Source organism: Lutjanus erythropterus, chromosome 6 (assembly GCF_056507025.1).
Source record: "Lutjanus erythropterus isolate fLutEry1 chromosome 6, fLutEry1.hap2, whole genome shotgun sequence".
Taxonomy (NCBI): domain Eukaryota; kingdom Metazoa; phylum Chordata; class Actinopteri; order Lutjaniformes; family Lutjanidae; genus Lutjanus; species Lutjanus erythropterus.
The window spans coordinates 33,996,511-34,014,008 of NC_139322.1; the positions used below are offsets into that span (position 1 = coordinate 33,996,511).

Consider the following 17,498-nt stretch of genomic DNA (forward strand, 5'->3'; position numbering starts at 1 on the left):
AATTTCAAAAGGTATTGTAGTACACAAGATGTTACTGTTCCTGTCAGTTCATGCCATCGCATTCTTATCGTCATTCACCAAACCAGTTTTTCCAGCACTGAAACCGAACAACTTAGTAAATACTCTCAAGTCAAGTTACGCTCACACGTTATTATTATAAATCAGCTGAGGTGTTTGTGAAAATGACACACTGAGAGCAAAGGACACCCAGTGAACCATCAGTCACACCAGGATAATGCGTCACAAGTTCTAAAAATAGAGAGGGATTTCAGAAACAGTGACTCATTTAGATAAAAAATTGCTGAAACACCTGGTAGACACCTGGTGCTGTATGTTCAATAATTAAAATGAGGAGTCAATAAATTAAGAGTCTTTGGGTTGATGAAAATTTTGGGAAAAAAGACATTGTGTAAATATCTAGTCTTAAGACCAACTCTAGGAGTTCATTCAACAACTTATGACACCAGCTCTCTGTGGATTTCTCACGTCACTCCTTCATATCTGAAATACTGAAGTGCTGAAAAGACCGAAACCAGGATCTTACTGACAGTGACTCCAAGTAATATGTATCCAAGGTATGATAGTTACAAAGTACCTTAACCTTTATAATAATAACCCATGATGTTCATTCAATCAGTCCAGGTATTTAATTACACAATGCTGGATTTTAACTTTGTGTTTATGGACCCACTTCCCCTAAACCTGGTTAAGATCTAGTTCAAATCAGATCATTTGATGCCTCTTGATCTGGTCATACTATTATTATGTAATTGTCTAGCCTTAAGGTTTTGAGGGAGGAAACATAAAAACAGTGGAGGACATACAGTGAGGATTTTCCAGTGCGAGGGTCGATGTAGGTGGTGGTTCTCCTGTTGTGATCCACAAAGTAGGGAATACCATCTACAGTGAACCTCATCTCCCAGCCCTCTGGAAGAGGCTTCTCATTCAGCAACCTGGAAACATGAGAGTACATCAACAGTTAGTGATGATTATTTCAGGAGAAGCTAAAGATACAGCAAATACATTTATGTCATATACAAGTGTAGTGCCTTTAAATAACTCACCCCTGTGTTCGTGGGTCCTCCCACTGTGTTGTCCGAGTAGGGTGATGCACAAAATATACTCTGCCATTCGAGTCTGTTCTCTTTTCTGAAAAGAGAGAGTAGCAATCAATTACTGGATTATTCATTACTTGCATGACCTCATAAAAATGACAATTAAGGATATCAAATTTAAAACTTCTGTTAAATTCATAATTTCTTTGAAAGACTGGAGGTTTTGGAAGGATTCTGTAATTTGCCACAGGCCACCTGCAGTAACCTCAATCTATTTACTTGAATCTCTATTGAAAATCATCATATTTACATATCAAAACGCAATTATTCTTGTCACAGATTAGTTCTATTTTTCCATGCAAGCTGTGACTCCAGCTACTTTATTTGTAAATAAAAAGGTACAGCTTTCTGTGTTGTACGTTGTTACAGATATTGCACCAAGTACATGTGTCTGCCACCAACTAAAGATATTCTACTGTATATTTTATTTACCATTAGACCATTTAACAGTAGATTAACAGGGCTGTAAGAGAGGAAGCCAGCTCAGCAGCTAGAAAGCTCCTGATTGCAAGCAGACCATGAGGAAATTGTATTCTTGGACAATATGTTCAGTACCGAGTAATCAAATTGACTAGTCAGATTAGTCCATTGCATTACACCATGGTTTACATGAAACTGTGTGGGATCCCTGTGATGTTTTCATTCCAATCAATTACAAAACCTTTTCTTCCACAAGTGGCCAAGTGGACCATCATTAAAAGGAATTAAGTTACAACTACAGCTTACACAGGTGTTGAAAGCTACTTATTTTAAACTAACTTCTTGATTAAGTTCATAAAGGAATAATAATGTGTAGCACTTTCACACACACTAATACAATGTAAGTCTCAGAAGCCTGTGTATTTAAATTGGAAAGCCATAAAGATCTCACCCCATCCATGTGGCAGAGGCCCGAGAGGATCAAACTCCTTATTCTGAGTAGCTGAGACCTGGTCTTGTACCTACAGAGAATTAGAAGACAAATTTATATAAATAAAAAAACAAAAGACACCTAATGCATGCAAACATAAATGGAGTTTGACAGGGAAAATTATAAGGGAGGAGTCAGACGTAAGGACAAACATCAGCTTGAACCAAAGTAACATCTTCCTGCTAGTTGGTTGTTAACATTTAACATTCATGTCACAACCATACATTTCAGCAGACTATGCAAATACTTTCATCTGGTTACTGTTAACAAGCAGCTCAGTGTTGAAGTTCAGTGAAAGTGTGGACTGATACAAGTAAATGTATTAAAGCATCAGCACTAAGTAAAGCTTTCCAGCTTGCAAAACTCACATTTCAGCAAAAATATTTTCACTCAATTTCTCATGTAGGTGATGCACTTCTGTGTTATCCCAAACAGGAAAACCAGAAGGCTGTTACAGAAAACAACAGTCACCATATTCCAGTGTATTAACGCCCACATTGCCACACAATATCACATTACAAAGAGGAAGTCTCACCCCAATTATGAACCTCTGGTTGAACTGCTGCATGGCGCCCTGTAGCTGGCTGCGCTGGTGCTGCCACTGCTCGTAGTTACGAACAGTCTCCATTGTGGGCCGCTGCCACGTGGTGGTTCTCGTGATGTGATCAACGAAGTAGACCCGTCCCATCTGGTCGACGCGGCGCTCCCACCTAAAGACAAATGAAACGGACAAAAATGGACAAAAAATCATTACACACTGATTTTGGGTATTGACTTTGCTCTAGATCCTGCACTTCATATACAGGGGATATTCACTGATAATATGACAGATAGGGATTCCATTTCTTTATTGAGAACTCTTCTCTTCTTAGGAAAAAAATGATAACTTTTTCCTGGTTGAAGGAGCTGCACAAGGTGATACCTTGAATACAGGTAATGCCGGATATCTAGTCGTCTCTACTTTTTCCTTTCTTTCTCTATTCTCATGTGTGTTCATTTTGTTGGGGTTTTTTTGTATCTTCTATGACAGGCACACTTCTTTTTATTTAGTTAATCCTCAGGGATATGCTACAAAGCATGTTGAGTGAATACTATAATTATTATTACATTATTTCAAGGGTGTTACAGGCTTATGTACCACAAAAGTTACTGCTGCCAGTGCAAAAGAAGAATTTCATAACAATGCTCAGAATGGACATGGAAAGAATACGAGCTAAAAACAAGTGTAAGTGTATATGCATCCCCAAGTTGTATGTTCTTTTTTGTTGCTGAATAAAAAAGTAGTTCTATAAAGAAAAAGTCATTATGCACTATTTAAAGAAGAGGATGTGGAAAGAAATTGGGTGTGGTAGGAGAACAGGGCACAGGATGCAGCTGCATGCTGCCCTCAGCAAATTACAGATGAGAAAAGAGTGAAATACAGAGGCCTTAATGATCGTCTGCAGGGTTTATGACTCACTTCTACATAGAATCAGAAGAGGCTGACTTCACAGGACAAATAGCAGTCAGATCACTGACAAACCTGTGAAATGACTTTTGGTCATGATATTGAAACATTTACAGTTTACCCAGTAGCACCAGGAATTAGCAGAGTGAGATTCAACTGCATGTATATATATACACTGTATATATATATATAGAGATTTTTCATCCAAAATATTTTGGTGTGAGTTGCTGAGTTTTGGTGATATCGGCTGTAGGAATGTCTGACTTGAACATAATGGAATTAGACAGCACTTGGCTTGTGGTGCTCAAAGTGCCAAAAAAAAAAAAAAAAAATTTAAAAGCTAAACAGCAGTGTAACTCATGACTCAAAATAGAGCAGTTTCATGCAGGAACTGTTTTCTTTCCACTGCTCATTAACTGTTCCACTGTGCAAAAGGAAGCATGCATCTACTCATGGCTGAGAGGCTTGTGTTTGTGACAGAGCGGAGCAGAGTGAACATGAAGACGATCTCCTCGGCTGAGCTGTTATTTTTCATTTTCATTTTGAACTGTCCCTTTAAGAAATACTTTGGGCTGATGCAAAGTTTTTTAAATCTAATATTTCAAAGTGTTTATTACTGTCACTGGTGCATTTCTACGGGTTAGTGTCACAAATCGTAGCATGAAACTGTGGCCCTCATACATGTGCGCCCCTCTGCTCACGTAAAGAGACACACAAGAGACAAATAAAATGGGACCTCCACAGATAGTTACTGATCAAATGTTACTGCTAACACCTGGCCAATTAATTTTAATTAATTCTGGCTAGTAAAACTGCTAATTAGATGATTTGTATGGGAAAATGTCCAGGCTGGGTGACACAGGAATGGTGGACTGCAGCTGCTGTAATTAACAATACAGCCATACTACATCACAGCTCCAGACTCAGGTCCATCCTACATCCAGGATGTAATCAAACCATGCATCCCAGCTACTCCCCACTACGCTCTGCTACTGTCAATCAGCTTGCTACTCCCTCACTAGGAGGAGGAGGAGGAGGAGGAGGAGGAGGAGGAGAAGCCTCTCCTTCACATCTGGACAACAAAATCTCTACACCACCTTCTGTCACAGACTGACCACAGACCTGCTGAGACTGCACCATGGCCCATGAATGAAATAAAATGAATATAACACCCTTTTATCTATGTCTTATTGGTTTAAATGTTGCACTTTAAGCGCTAAATTGCATCCACATGGTTGACTGCACTTATTGTGAGTCACTTTGCATAAATGCAAAATGAATATTTCACTTTTATGAAAAGCTATAAGAAGTTTTTTAAATAATGAATAACAATGTAATGTAAATACCATAAGCAGATCTTAAAACAGGCCATGAACCAGTATTGTTGTAACCATATAGTTTAAGATGGAAAAGTCTTCTTTGATCAACTAATAAAAAAAACTGTAAATAGTATTTGTGTCTGTGAGGAGAAAGATAAAAAGGTAAGGAGCTTTTACCCATGGGGCAGTGGTTCAGGGCGTTCCCACGTTGTTCTCTTTTCCACGTGATCCACAAAATACACCCTGCCGTTCTGATCCACCCTCTGCTCCCACCTGGATAATAAAACAACAGCAATAAAAGTTGTGGATGTTAGGTAATGGTGCTCAGCTCATATAATTTCACTTATCTATGGATTTAAAACAACTTTCACAACACGAGTCATCCTGCTGCAAAAGCAAAAATTAGCCAGCAAAGGTCACAATGCTGTCACAGTGACGAAACTGAAACAGCAGTAATTATGGGAGTGAGTGTGTCTCAACCAAAGTAAAAATGTAAAATGCCAGAAGTGACAAACTCACAGATGTAATCAATGTTGAGAAACAACTGTGTTGTTTTCTACAGACAAAAAAAACATGTTGTTCCTATCAATAATGACATGCAGTGTGTGTCTGAAATAATTTCTCTACCTTCATACTTGTCACTAGTGCCTGCAAACATAACTGCTTTGTGTTTTTTAAATATCTTCTTATGGATTTTAGTGAAAGTTTGATGTGAAATCTAAACCAAACTAACCAGTAAACCCATTTCTTTGTTGTCCTCACACTCACACATGCTCTTACTGTGCACAAACTCTCATTTATTTATATTGACCGAGTGGGAGATGCTACTCAGCAATGCAGCTTTATTCAGCGGCAAAATACACACCCACTGAGCTGAGGATGAGTGAGGGGAAAACAGCCTATGGAGAGAATATTTTTACATTAAACTCAGTTTATTTAAGTAAAAGGGTATACCCTGACTAAACAATGATAAGTTAATAAGGCAATTAATCTCATAAAGGAGACTTTTAATTCAGAGGGTGTGCCGTTGTACTTTTTTGTTTAATAAGGAAAATAGAAAATGTCCTTCTGTGACATTTTATGAGATTATTTTCTTATTTATTGCATCTAGGGATTGTAACATTGCAAACTCATGCTCACACATTTCTCCTTGCTCAACAGGAGTGGGACACTTGTGTGAATATACTGGCAATCACCAGTTTGGGGCTGATGGTGCCTTGCTGGAAAATTTTTAACATTTTGCCCAACCCTTTTGCAGTCTGTCTTTGTTCTGTTTCTTTGTTAATTACACAAAGCAGCAAAACATATAACCAGCTGTTTGGCTTGGGGACTACAGTACTGTAGTGCTGAGCAAGACAATGAAAGATCAGATAATACCCGTCACTCTTCAATGTTAATGACACATTAACTTGAATTGATGACATTTGTTTTGATTATTCGTTAACCACAACCTCCCACAGCTCTTCTACAGAGACAACAACATGAAGGCTGACCCAGGGGGCAACGGTGCAGCGTTGACAGCGGGAACCCTGGGAGTGACAGCAGGAGTGATGCTGCTGATTGGCTGTCTGGTTGCTGCAGCTCCAGAGCTGGCGGCCGATGCAGAGTTCCTGTCTGAGCCCACCGACGGACTTGAGTCTGGGGCCGATGAGGCTCCCGAGGCCGGTGTTCGCACCGGTGTATCAGAACCCGACTGCCCGTCACTGCCTTCAGCTGGTGCAGAGCCATTGCTGGAAGATGCTGAGGAAAGAATCAGACATCACAGTGTTAAACCATAGATCCTAAAGAAACAAAACAAAAAAGAACATTGTTTTTAATAAAGGTTGGTTGGTTTTGCAGCTTGAGTTGGCAAAGGAGCAACAGCAGACTTAATCTAAAACAAAATTTCCTCTTCACTGACACAACTCTGACACATTCAGCCTAGTTATTGGTGCTATTCTTCACTGTTGACTAGTTGGAATATGGCTCATATTAAAGTGATTGTAAAAAAAATATTCAGAGTGTGTGAGTCCAGTGTTAGCCCAGCCCCTCATTTAGCCTGAGAGTAAATGTTTGACTTTGATTAGACTGTGACAGAGTACACAGTCAGTGCAGAAAGAAGCGCACTTGACCTTTGTTTCACTCCCATTCTTAGTTGAAAACTGTCTAGGATTAAATTAAATTTGCTCAGTAAATGTCTGACCTGGTGAAGAGGTTGGTCTGCGGGGGGTGGGAGGAGGAGGTCTGGAGGGCCTGGGTGGTCGGAGTGGCCTTGAGCCCCCTGATGAAACAGAGGGAGACCCTGTACTGTTCACCGATCTCCGGCCGCTGGGAGAAGACTTGTGATCTACACTGTCCACAGCTGGAGAGCTGTCTCGGCTCTGCCTGTAAGGGGGGAGGGTGGACAAGGATAAATAAAATAAATAAATAAATAAAACTCGAAATGAGATACTAGAGAGACTTGGCCAAAGATAAGAACAGATACTGCACCTTATGACATAATCCCCATTTGGTTGTGATTCTCCATTTGATTTACCTGAAGTAAAAACACACAACATAAATAAAAAAAATGTAGTATGTGTTCAGACAACAAAACCAGTCAAACACAGAAATTCTGTATCTAATACGAGTGAGTAAACCCTAAACTGATTATCCAACATCCTTGAACTGCAAGCAACTAAGAAATGATCCTGACAGAACGTAAATTCATAATGTGCTCGTCCTGTTTTACTGGCATTTTGTCTCAACTAAACAAAGGACACATTTTACACCGCTGAAATGACAAACTTAAACTTGAAGCAAAGAGGCCTGCATGCTGTCAGCTTGCGGCTCTCTTGTGACTCACTGTGATGGTCCGCCTCGGCCGTGGCAAACATCTCGGGGTCAACGGTCATGCCATCCAGGCAGACAGACAGGTCTCCCACCACATCGGACTGGTCTCTGTCTGCGCACAGCTGTAAGGTCTGCACCACCTCAGAGACTACATTGAGACAACCAAAATACAATATGGCAAGAATCAGTGCACATCAAGACCAGTAACTATAAATACATCATTTAAATTCATCTAACTTAAATGGATGATGGAATCCCCCCCAAACCTACCTATAATGACAAAGACAGTGGCAAACAATATTAATGTCATCACTTTCAAAGAGATTTGATGAACGATAGAAACACTGACAGTCAATCAAAATCCATCCAAGTTTACAGGGTTAAGCCTACAACTTATTTAACACTAATTTAACATAATCTTAGGCTACTAATTACACATAAAAACATCATTTAACCTGAGACATACTGCTAAATGTTGACACTGGTGTGGTCTCTGAACTTTCCATTGATGAATTGACATTGGCAATAAAAATCTGCCTTCAAAGTATGACAACTTTCATAACAGATTGTTGGATTCTCCTTGCTCCTTCTGTCTTTGAAGAATTTTGTGAACCCATTGAGAACAGATTATTAACATTAAGGAAAAATTTAAAAGGTTACATTTTTTTTGCCAAATACCAATTTCAGTGTAACTGTACCACAACCATGCCCCTAGTCCTTAACTTGGCTCAGTGTAGAGAGATATTATAATCTAAATTACAACAAATTATCTAAGTAAATGAGAGGAAAAAGACAACACCGTTCATCTGCTGTTCCTGTTCAGACTGAATGTTGTTCTTTCTGGGATAATCAGGGGCTCATTTGTAACAAACACAAAATCTACAATTCATTACAAATTTCTGCTCTGACATGGAACATCAATCAGCTCTGGCCATGTGATTTGTACCCAGAGTTTTCCGTCATTAGCACTGCTGGACAGGGTCCATGCATAAAAAATGACCAGGCAGGGGAGTGAATGGAGTCTTTATGAGAAACAAACCAAAGATAAACAACCCAAAAAAAAATCTACCAGGGAAAAAGGGAGTGACAAAAAACAGCAGCTTTCTTCTGAAACATTAAGTGGAGCGTCTTACTGATTTATCTTTTACACTAAAAAGTCTGATAACCCATCTGTAAATGCTTTCAAATACTTTACGGTTGCCTGGTTGTTGATAGAGGCCTTGAGATCCTCAAACGGTTTCTACATTTTTGTTTGACTGCTGAAACTCCGTTGTATCAACCTGTACCACAACACGTAGATAGCAGATAAGTCCTTGCCAAAACCTCCGGTGTGCAGGAAGTGATGCATTTTATATTTCTGGCAGCTGCATTCAGACACCCAAGTTTCACCAACAGGAAAACATAGAAAATAACTCCCACTCTATCTGACAGTATCCAAAATGTCATCAAATAAAAACAGGACAACATAAGATCTTCCACAAAACTTGTGAAAAAAAATGTTTGGATTGGTAGTAAAACTCTGACTGCTCTACCTACACCACGTCATGATAGCATTTTTACAATCTGATATGACACCATGTCTTTGAGAGTGCCAAAGGCCCCTGAGATCAAGGTTGATTGTTATGCCTTGCGGCATTAATCCTAGTTTTGTTTTGAGTGGAGAGTCGGCATAGGTTTTATTAGTCTTAATAACTGCACACCTCTCAGAAAATTCTTATAGTTACAACAGTCTTCTAAATTTAAACTTAAAATAAATCAACAGATATGGTAAAAAATATATTTTAAAAATCCTTGACATTGACACATATTTGATCCATTTATCATGAAATATATATTTTGAACACTGGAAATATTCTGTATACCCACACTGCAGACCCCACATTCTACCAGCTGAGCTACCAGTACACACGGGAACCAAGTATTTCTAACTTAGTTCATACATTAGTTCTAAATGTATGTCTTATACATCTCTGAAAATAACACCAAGTGTGTCCATAGCCCTATTCACACAGGGCTGTATTTCACTCAAGGCGTAACATCAGGATTTCAGAAGCAGAGTGTCTGCTCTTCAGCAGCCACATTAATAATATAGTTTAGAGTTGTTATGCCCACTTTCTGCACATGTTACAAGCATAAATACACATTTACAGCTCATTTAGATCAAATAACAGCTGCTTTGTGGCTGGTTCAACTTTTTGTTTGCTCCTAACCTTCTCTGTCATCATCAGTCTTTTTAAATGCCAATAAAGCCAATGTCACAGCACAGCTGTTGACTGCTGCTCAACTTAGGAGCCACAATCAAATGTTATACTTGTTCAGTTGTCTGACAACAGAAAATTAATGTTTAAAATTATACACGACCTCAAATCACCAAGATGCCAGTTTGCACAGGACAAGATCACAGACAACCTCCGTAATTATTACAAATTACTAGCAGTCCCTAGGTAATACTACTTCCATGTGAACAGGACTTAAGTCATGTTTTTTGCAGAACAGATGTACATACAGGACACCCTGAGAGAGATGGCTATTGTTGTAAAGATAACAAAGTCAATGGTACGGACTGGAACAGAAAGTAAGAATATGTAGAACAGCTGTGCGTGTGTGTGATACACTCACTTTTCATGTCGTTCGACTTGAGTGTGTCGCTGACGTCCAGCGAAGCCATGCCAAGCAACACATCTGACTTCAGGGTCTGGTGGCTCCACACACGAAACACTAGTTTGCTGAATGGAGTCACAATCCTGTTGAAACAAACAGTTCAGTTGGAACGATGTGTGATGCATTGATACTTCTGGATGAAAAAGAGAGTGGTGCCTTGCTCTTTATATCCACTGAGGATCTGATTTTAGAAAGCCTTCCAGGGTCGAAGTCTCAGGACTTCACAAACTTCTCATCAGTAACAGTTTCAGGCTCAGTAGTCTTTTAGTTACAGCAGCACTACTAACTCTTTTTCAATCTCTCAATAACATTTCCAAAATGAGAAATAAAGATAGCTTCATATCATCTTCCTATTTCCCACCACCTAACATCTGTATCCAATCTTATAAGAATTTAGGCTAACAATTACATTAAGGTGTAATAAGCATTAGTTATTAGTAATAAGGTCCTTATAAGATGCTTATGAACAAGTGAGTCGTTATTGCAGTGGCTCAGATTCGAATCCAGCACAGGACATCTCCTCTTACTCTCCCCTCTCTCCTGTCTCTCTTCAGCTGCCACTGTCCAGTAAAGGCAAAATTCCTAATGACTATTAAGTGCAAAATAAGGATTTATTAACCTTAATAAGCATTGTTCACGCTTTGAATCAGGTAGTCAAAAAATGCATAGTTAACAGTTTATAAAAGCATAATAAAGGATTTATTAGCCTTAATAGATTACATTGTTTACAGTTTAGATCCAGGGGCCACAAAATACGTGTATAACTGTCATAATAAATGCATAATAAAGGATTTATTAATATTAATAAGTGTTTTTATTCATTAGATCCAGTAGCTGTTAATAACTCCAGCGTGAACTGCTCATAAATGCGTAATAAAGTATGTAGACACCTTACTAAAGCTTAGTAAAGGTTTAAAATGATGACATTATAGGTAAGTTATTTAAACTCAATACTGTCTGTAATAAACAGTTATAAGAAGCTTTCTTAAGCAGTCTGAATTGTTAATAGTCTAAGAGCTTATAAATGACTTATAATGTAACAATAAATTTTCCTACGCTGTTATTAACACTTATATAGTCATATTTATAAAAAAATCATGTATAATAGGAATCTTATAAGGGTCTTGTTACCTGTTAACTACAGATTATTATAAGCACCTTAATATAAAATGTTACCACATTAAGTTGAATTGATATAGTGAAAAAAAGCAGTATGACTGATAGCAGGGATGAAAATGAACTTCAACTTCAGCAGATTTCTCTGATATCAGGGGACACACTGCTGTTTAGAGGTTTCAAAAACCTATTTCACTGATAAAAAAGTGAAAGCATCTGGTATTTTGAAATCCATCAGCCACTGTGGCTGTGTGTATGAGTAGCAATAGTCTTGTGGTGAGAGCAAACCACAGACAAAGTTTAGGAGCTATCTGGGGACAACGAGTGTCTATAACCATCACTATGACAGTTGTTTAGCTAGCGCCCACAGTGACCTCGGGGAAAAAAAGAAAAAAACATTTGTGGACACATGGGCTCAGGTCCGATTACATCCCATAGTAAACACCTGTTACGTAACAACCCTGCCCCCATGGGTCCAAGAGAAACTGTAAGAGAACTCTATATTAAGAAGGTCGCTGTGCAGAGAAGATGATCCTGGGCAGGCTAAAATTAAGGGGACATCTGATGTGTGAATATGTTAGACTGCAGGGAGTCAAGGGGTGTGAGTGCACTAAGTGTACAGTATATGTTTAGAAACAGGATTCCTGTAAATGAACCAGACACACTCTCACCACTATGCACCATTTTCCTTGTAAGTGCCAGCCACTTGGCGATAGCATATCTGCTCTTAAAACTGTACACACACCATTATCCTCCTGAACCCAAGAGTTATTCTACAGAGAAAATCCTTCCTGAAAATCCACATCCTGGTGACTCATTTGGAAACGAAACTGTGGGCAAGACATCATGATCAAGATCAAGATCAGACCTTATGCCTGCATTTTAATGCAATTATGAGGAAGTCTATTTTTGCATGCTCAAGGGATAGACAGTTTTCTGAGAAAATTCTAATGTGTAATGCCAAATACTACTGTCAGCAGTAAATCTTCAAGGTGTACTTTTTCCTCACAACCAAACTGATTCATTCCTCACACAAATTTTGGGGAATATTAGTAATCTCATGAGCAGTCACCACAAGTTTATTACACCAAACCATTAACAGACTGGTACGGGTTGAACTGTACTTCAACCAGCAGCACAGATATGTATTATTACATGCTTTTCTTTTCTTTATAAGCTTCCCAACATATTTGAAGAATTACAACATTCTTGATAAGCAACTTAAAAGCATGAGTCAGGTTTTTTGATGTGGGGTTGTACGAGGTACTTATCCATAGTCAGTGTATTACCTACAGTAGATGGCATGCCACCAGTTTAGAGAAGCGGAAAAGAGCAGGAGCATGGAAGTGAAGTGATGTAATGTTGTGGACAGGGTCAGCAAAAAAAAATATTTTAACCAGTACAAAGGTCCATCTAAAAAGAAAATCAATATCAGTTTAACTGTACACTAAATTTAGAATGTTTTCAGTTTAAACCTGCCGTCAGACAGCCTTTTCAAATGGGAAACCGCCATTATATAAGCTAAATATTGTTCTCTCCAAAGCAACCACACACCTTTAGTGAGTTGTTAAATTTGACAAAACACAGGGGTTGCTGGTCTACCCCTGCCTAAATTAGATAGTTTGTTTGTGTTACAGTGTGAATTAGGTGTTTTAAAAGGTTAGTGCAGATTCACCAAAGTCAGATTGAGGCAGTTGTAGACCAGCAACTACTGTGTTCTGCAAGGTAAAATACATTTTTCTTAATGAGTTTGGTTTGCAGAGAAAGGTATTTGGGCCATACAACAGCAGTTTCCTGTCAGAAAAGGCTGCTTGACAGCAATGTAAAGTGATGAACATATTCTAAATATAGCATACTGATATTGATTTCTTTTTTTGTAGACTTTTTTTAAGTGGCTCAAATATGTTTTGCTGCTGACTCTGTCCACAGCAGTACAGCTTCCTACCTCTGTACTCCTGCTGGTTCTCCAAACTTACCAACATCTACAGTAGGTATTACACTGACTATAGATAAGTACCTCATACAACCCCACTTCCCTTAAAAATCTGCTTTTAGTGATAAAACTGTACTTAACTTTAAGAACCTTCAGCATTTCTTGTACTGTATCACCAAGGGACAGCAGTTTTAGTTACCTTGACGGTCTGTAATTTAACTAGAGCTCACACAGGATTTTAACAAAAATGTTGCAAAATGTTGATAGTTCTTTGAGGTAAAAGTTAAATTTAAAACGTGTGCACAAATAAAATCTGTGTTAGTCAAATCAGAGAAAAACAGCTTTGCTAACATTTAGAGTTGTTTTGAGCTTCCTGGAATACCAGACTGGTGACATTTAACACAACAGGGTGACTAATAATTAGGGTAAGATGTCTATCAAGGCTAAGTAAATTGCCTGTAAGATGTCTTCTGGGAACATTCAAACATTAGAATTCACCCTGTCTCTAACAAATCCCAGCATGCAGAGGCAGACAATGTAGACGCTCTGATTATCATAAATGTGATCAAATGTCATATGCATCTGGTAATCTGGCAAGACTTTGACTCACACAGTGAGCGGCTGCTTCCATTTGGGGCTGTGGGTGTTGTTGCATTTCTCTGTTTTCTTGGACTGGCCGTCGACTGTCACTTCCACATAGGGACTGGGACCAAACCAGTTTTTCTTGTTCTCTTTTAGTTTTGCTGATAGCACTGAAACAGGAAGATGGGGAGAAGGAAGTGTGCAGCAGTCAGTCAGTCATGTTGGTGCAGAAAGAAAGAGAAAAATGAAAACAATAATTCAGGAACAAAGAAATACTGTCTTAAGCACACATTTTTTAAATGAAAAGCAGAACAGAGGGACATGACTGCAATGACATCTGGATTTTACCAGTTGAAATTAAAACCAGTGCAAAATATTTAGCTGGTGGGGTAGCCATGGTGACTATCTTAAAATGTCTGGTGATGCAGTGAAGAAGAAGTTCTCACAGCAGGCCTTCATCACAGCAGACTTTTTGACGTGTCTAGTAAGGAAAGCATTAACTTAACTAGCGTAACTTGTCACCATTGTAATATTGAAGAGCCCAGCTGTCAAAGCTCACACCACTTCCTAACTGGAAGTGATGCAAATGAGCAAGCGAACGGCTGATCACTTCAGTTTTCAAATAAGGACAGCCTAACCTGCTCTGTGTGTCAGCCAAAAGGCTGAGCGACAGGTCACTTGCCTGAAAAATTGCTCAGTGTGACTATGTTTCGGCCAAGTTTCACTCGTGTCCAAAATTCTTTATCTGGTTAAAAATCGACATCCGTGACGTTTCCGTTTCCCTCATCAAAGCAGTTAAAAGGGAGGACAAGAGACTAATTAACGCGGCTTAGAAGAAGCGGCACCTTTTTTATGTTCCACAGCAGCTTTTTTTTTTATAGGAATATATATCCTCAAAAAGGAAGGAAAAAGGGAACTTTTGGGAGTTACAAGTAAGTGAAATGTCCTTACCTCCAGTTTGGAGGTAGTCTTTACTCATGATCAACTGCAGCCAGCCAGTTGAGATTGGTTGTAAAAGGGACTAGAATTATTCCTTATCATGACAATGATACACTCTTGCTATGTAACTTTTAATTTTGAATGTAAAAATTTCACTTCCAAAAAATCTGTGAATGCTTTTATTTAATATTTTTGGCAAATAAACATGGCATAAGCAGGATTATATAGTATTTATTTATTTCCTTTTTTTTTAAATGAAAAACATATGACAAACAAAATAACCTGACCGTTTTTTGAAACCTTACCAATGATTTGTAGCTGAGCCTTCATAGGGTAACCGTTGGAAGTGCCCGACTTGGTGACTCCACTGGCCATGTCATAGGGCTGGGATGAAGGGCTGCAGGACAGACAATACATCATTAGAGCGGTGACTAATTGGTTTCCCACTGCTACGGATATGCAACATACACATCAGATCACTTAGACCAAATGTGTTTAGTCCAAAGTATGAAAGACTTGAAAAATATTACGTCTCACTATTAACAGACATGATTCCAATAATTAAGGACTCTATGTTTTACTAACCAACCCGCAAAGCTCGCTAAAAATATGTTATCAATATTGCTTTAAGCACAATGAAGTTTCAACTTTATTTATTCTAATAACCATCAGTTTTTTATTAAGTATTAGACAGATGTATGGTTCAACATTAAGACACATAATATAAAATACATTACAACCCACTACATCTAAACGGGCCCTAATGTTCGACTAATAATTAAAATAATAGCCCAATCAGAATAAAACGTCTCATGTAACCACCTCTATTGGAAGACACTGGCCTGATCTGACTCAATCAAAAGGAATTTTCTATCAGATTGAGAGAGAGGGATGTAAACTAGTGTTGTCAAAAATCTTGATATGTTGATAATTATTGACAGTGAATATCTGAAATGTTTTCAAGACTCTCTCTTCGCTCCAACAGCGAGTTGACACACACACACCACTGCAGTGTCAGCATAGTGCCACCTCCCACTCACTTACAGTGCTAGCTTCCTCTCACCACGTCTCATTTTTTCCCATGGTATCAAAAATGGTACTGAATACCTTTTTTTTTTCAGGGTATTGTATAAAAAATAGAAATTCAAAACCAATATTGTTCTCTCTAGTTGGAATGGCAGTGGCAAAATAAAACTTTTCTGTGAGCTGAAACAGATTGCAGGATGAGCATCTGCTGCTGAGATTGCTGCTCAATTAGAATAAAACAGCAGAAATGTGAATACTGTTTCCAGTTCAGGATGTGGGTCCAAATTGTGGTATTAACAGGCGCAACCACTTCTTCTTCTGTTATATTTCTGGCAGATTAGTCAGTCTGCATATACTTGCTTCACAGCAGGCAGAACCACTTTGCACATGTCTTTGAGGCACGTAAACACACAACTTATTGGACAGTTTTATTTAGCATACATTTAACAGTCAAGTTGAAATCCCTAATCAGAATGATTTCAGTCAAGCTGGGCTGAGGAAATGTTAGTAACTGCATCCAATCAGTCACTATTAGAAGCTGACAATGTAAACTTACAGGGAAGAGGCATAAAGCAAATCATGATCAATCTAATTAATTACCGCCTATTTGTATCCTACATGAATGACATACAAATAATTATGGCCTTCTTGTTCCCTCTAAATGAACTTGTGTGCCCTTGCCATATCTGCACGTGTTTTGCCTGTATTCATGTCATTTGACTGTGCACATTTGCTTTCATCTCTTTCGCTTCAGGCTTGAACCAGTTTTAAGCCATAAAGTAAAGCAGTTTGTCTTTCTCTGGCTTTATTCACTTTACAAGAAAAACAGTAAATTATCCAGTCTCAACCAAGTCAAACATGGCTCACTGAGCCTCCATAATACCACCATGTAGCCCTCAGCTACGTGATGCTACTAACATTGCACTTACAAGTTTTGATGACATTTAAATGCACTTACTGTGAGTCGATTTTTGACAAAAGCATCTGCCAAATATATGTAACCTAATGCACTGTAATGTAATAACACTCATTTGGAGCGTCAATTTTAGTAGATGGAGAGGCTACATTTATATATTGTCTTTCCTTCCATGAATCTATCCTGAATACTTAAACATTATCAACTGTTGACATTTGCATTCAGAATAGCATGAAGAGAACAGACTGTAAACTCAAATCATCAAGTCAAACAAGCTTGACAATCTGTGAGAGTCACTTGTCAGAAGTTTCATTGTCATTCTAGGAAATAAAAAGCTTTTATAAAGTGTCATTTTGTCATCTTGTCATTCTACCATTTTCAAAATTAGACTCCAAAATTCAACTTGTTCCTGGGCTTCTGATCTGTGTCTGAGAGCAAAATACACCTAACTGCAAAGAGATCCACAGAAGTGTCTACACAACTGTCAACAACTGCTTAAATGCTGTTGCTAGTTGCTGTTCTTAACAAATATTTATTCTTTATGTACTCTAACCGTCCATCCATTCATTATCATAAATATAAGTAACTAAGTATACCAGCTTACCTGCTGGAGCCTTGGGCTGAGTGGTATGTCCTAAAATTTATATCCCAGTATAATTTAAGGCATGGACAGTGACGGTACATAAATATCACAGTATATATGTTTTTCTTGAAATTTCAAAC

The 17,498-nt window shown here is 38.4% G+C and overlaps 1 protein-coding gene across 1 annotated transcript in view; it reads right to left on the bottom strand.

Annotated features, from left to right (window-relative positions):
• itchb (itchy E3 ubiquitin protein ligase b) overlaps positions 1-17,498 on the bottom strand; it is a 29,607-nt gene that overhangs the window by 8,061 nt on the left and 4,048 nt on the right. The window contains exons 2-13 of the mRNA XM_084721754.1: positions 15,139-15,230; positions 13,923-14,064; positions 10,222-10,346; positions 7,616-7,750; positions 7,261-7,306; positions 6,974-7,155; positions 6,285-6,531; positions 4,969-5,064; positions 2,561-2,735; positions 1,987-2,056; positions 1,065-1,149; positions 825-953 (exon numbers count right to left, since the gene is read on the bottom strand). Coding sequence (XP_084577880.1) covers positions 825-953; positions 1,065-1,149; positions 1,987-2,056; positions 2,561-2,735; positions 4,969-5,064; positions 6,285-6,531; positions 6,974-7,155; positions 7,261-7,306; positions 7,616-7,750; positions 10,222-10,346; positions 13,923-14,064; positions 15,139-15,208 — 1,502 coding nt within the window. The 5' untranslated portion in view covers positions 15,209-15,230. The remainder of the gene's footprint in view (positions 1-824; positions 954-1,064; positions 1,150-1,986; positions 2,057-2,560; positions 2,736-4,968; positions 5,065-6,284; positions 6,532-6,973; positions 7,156-7,260; positions 7,307-7,615; positions 7,751-10,221; positions 10,347-13,922; positions 14,065-15,138; positions 15,231-17,498) is intronic.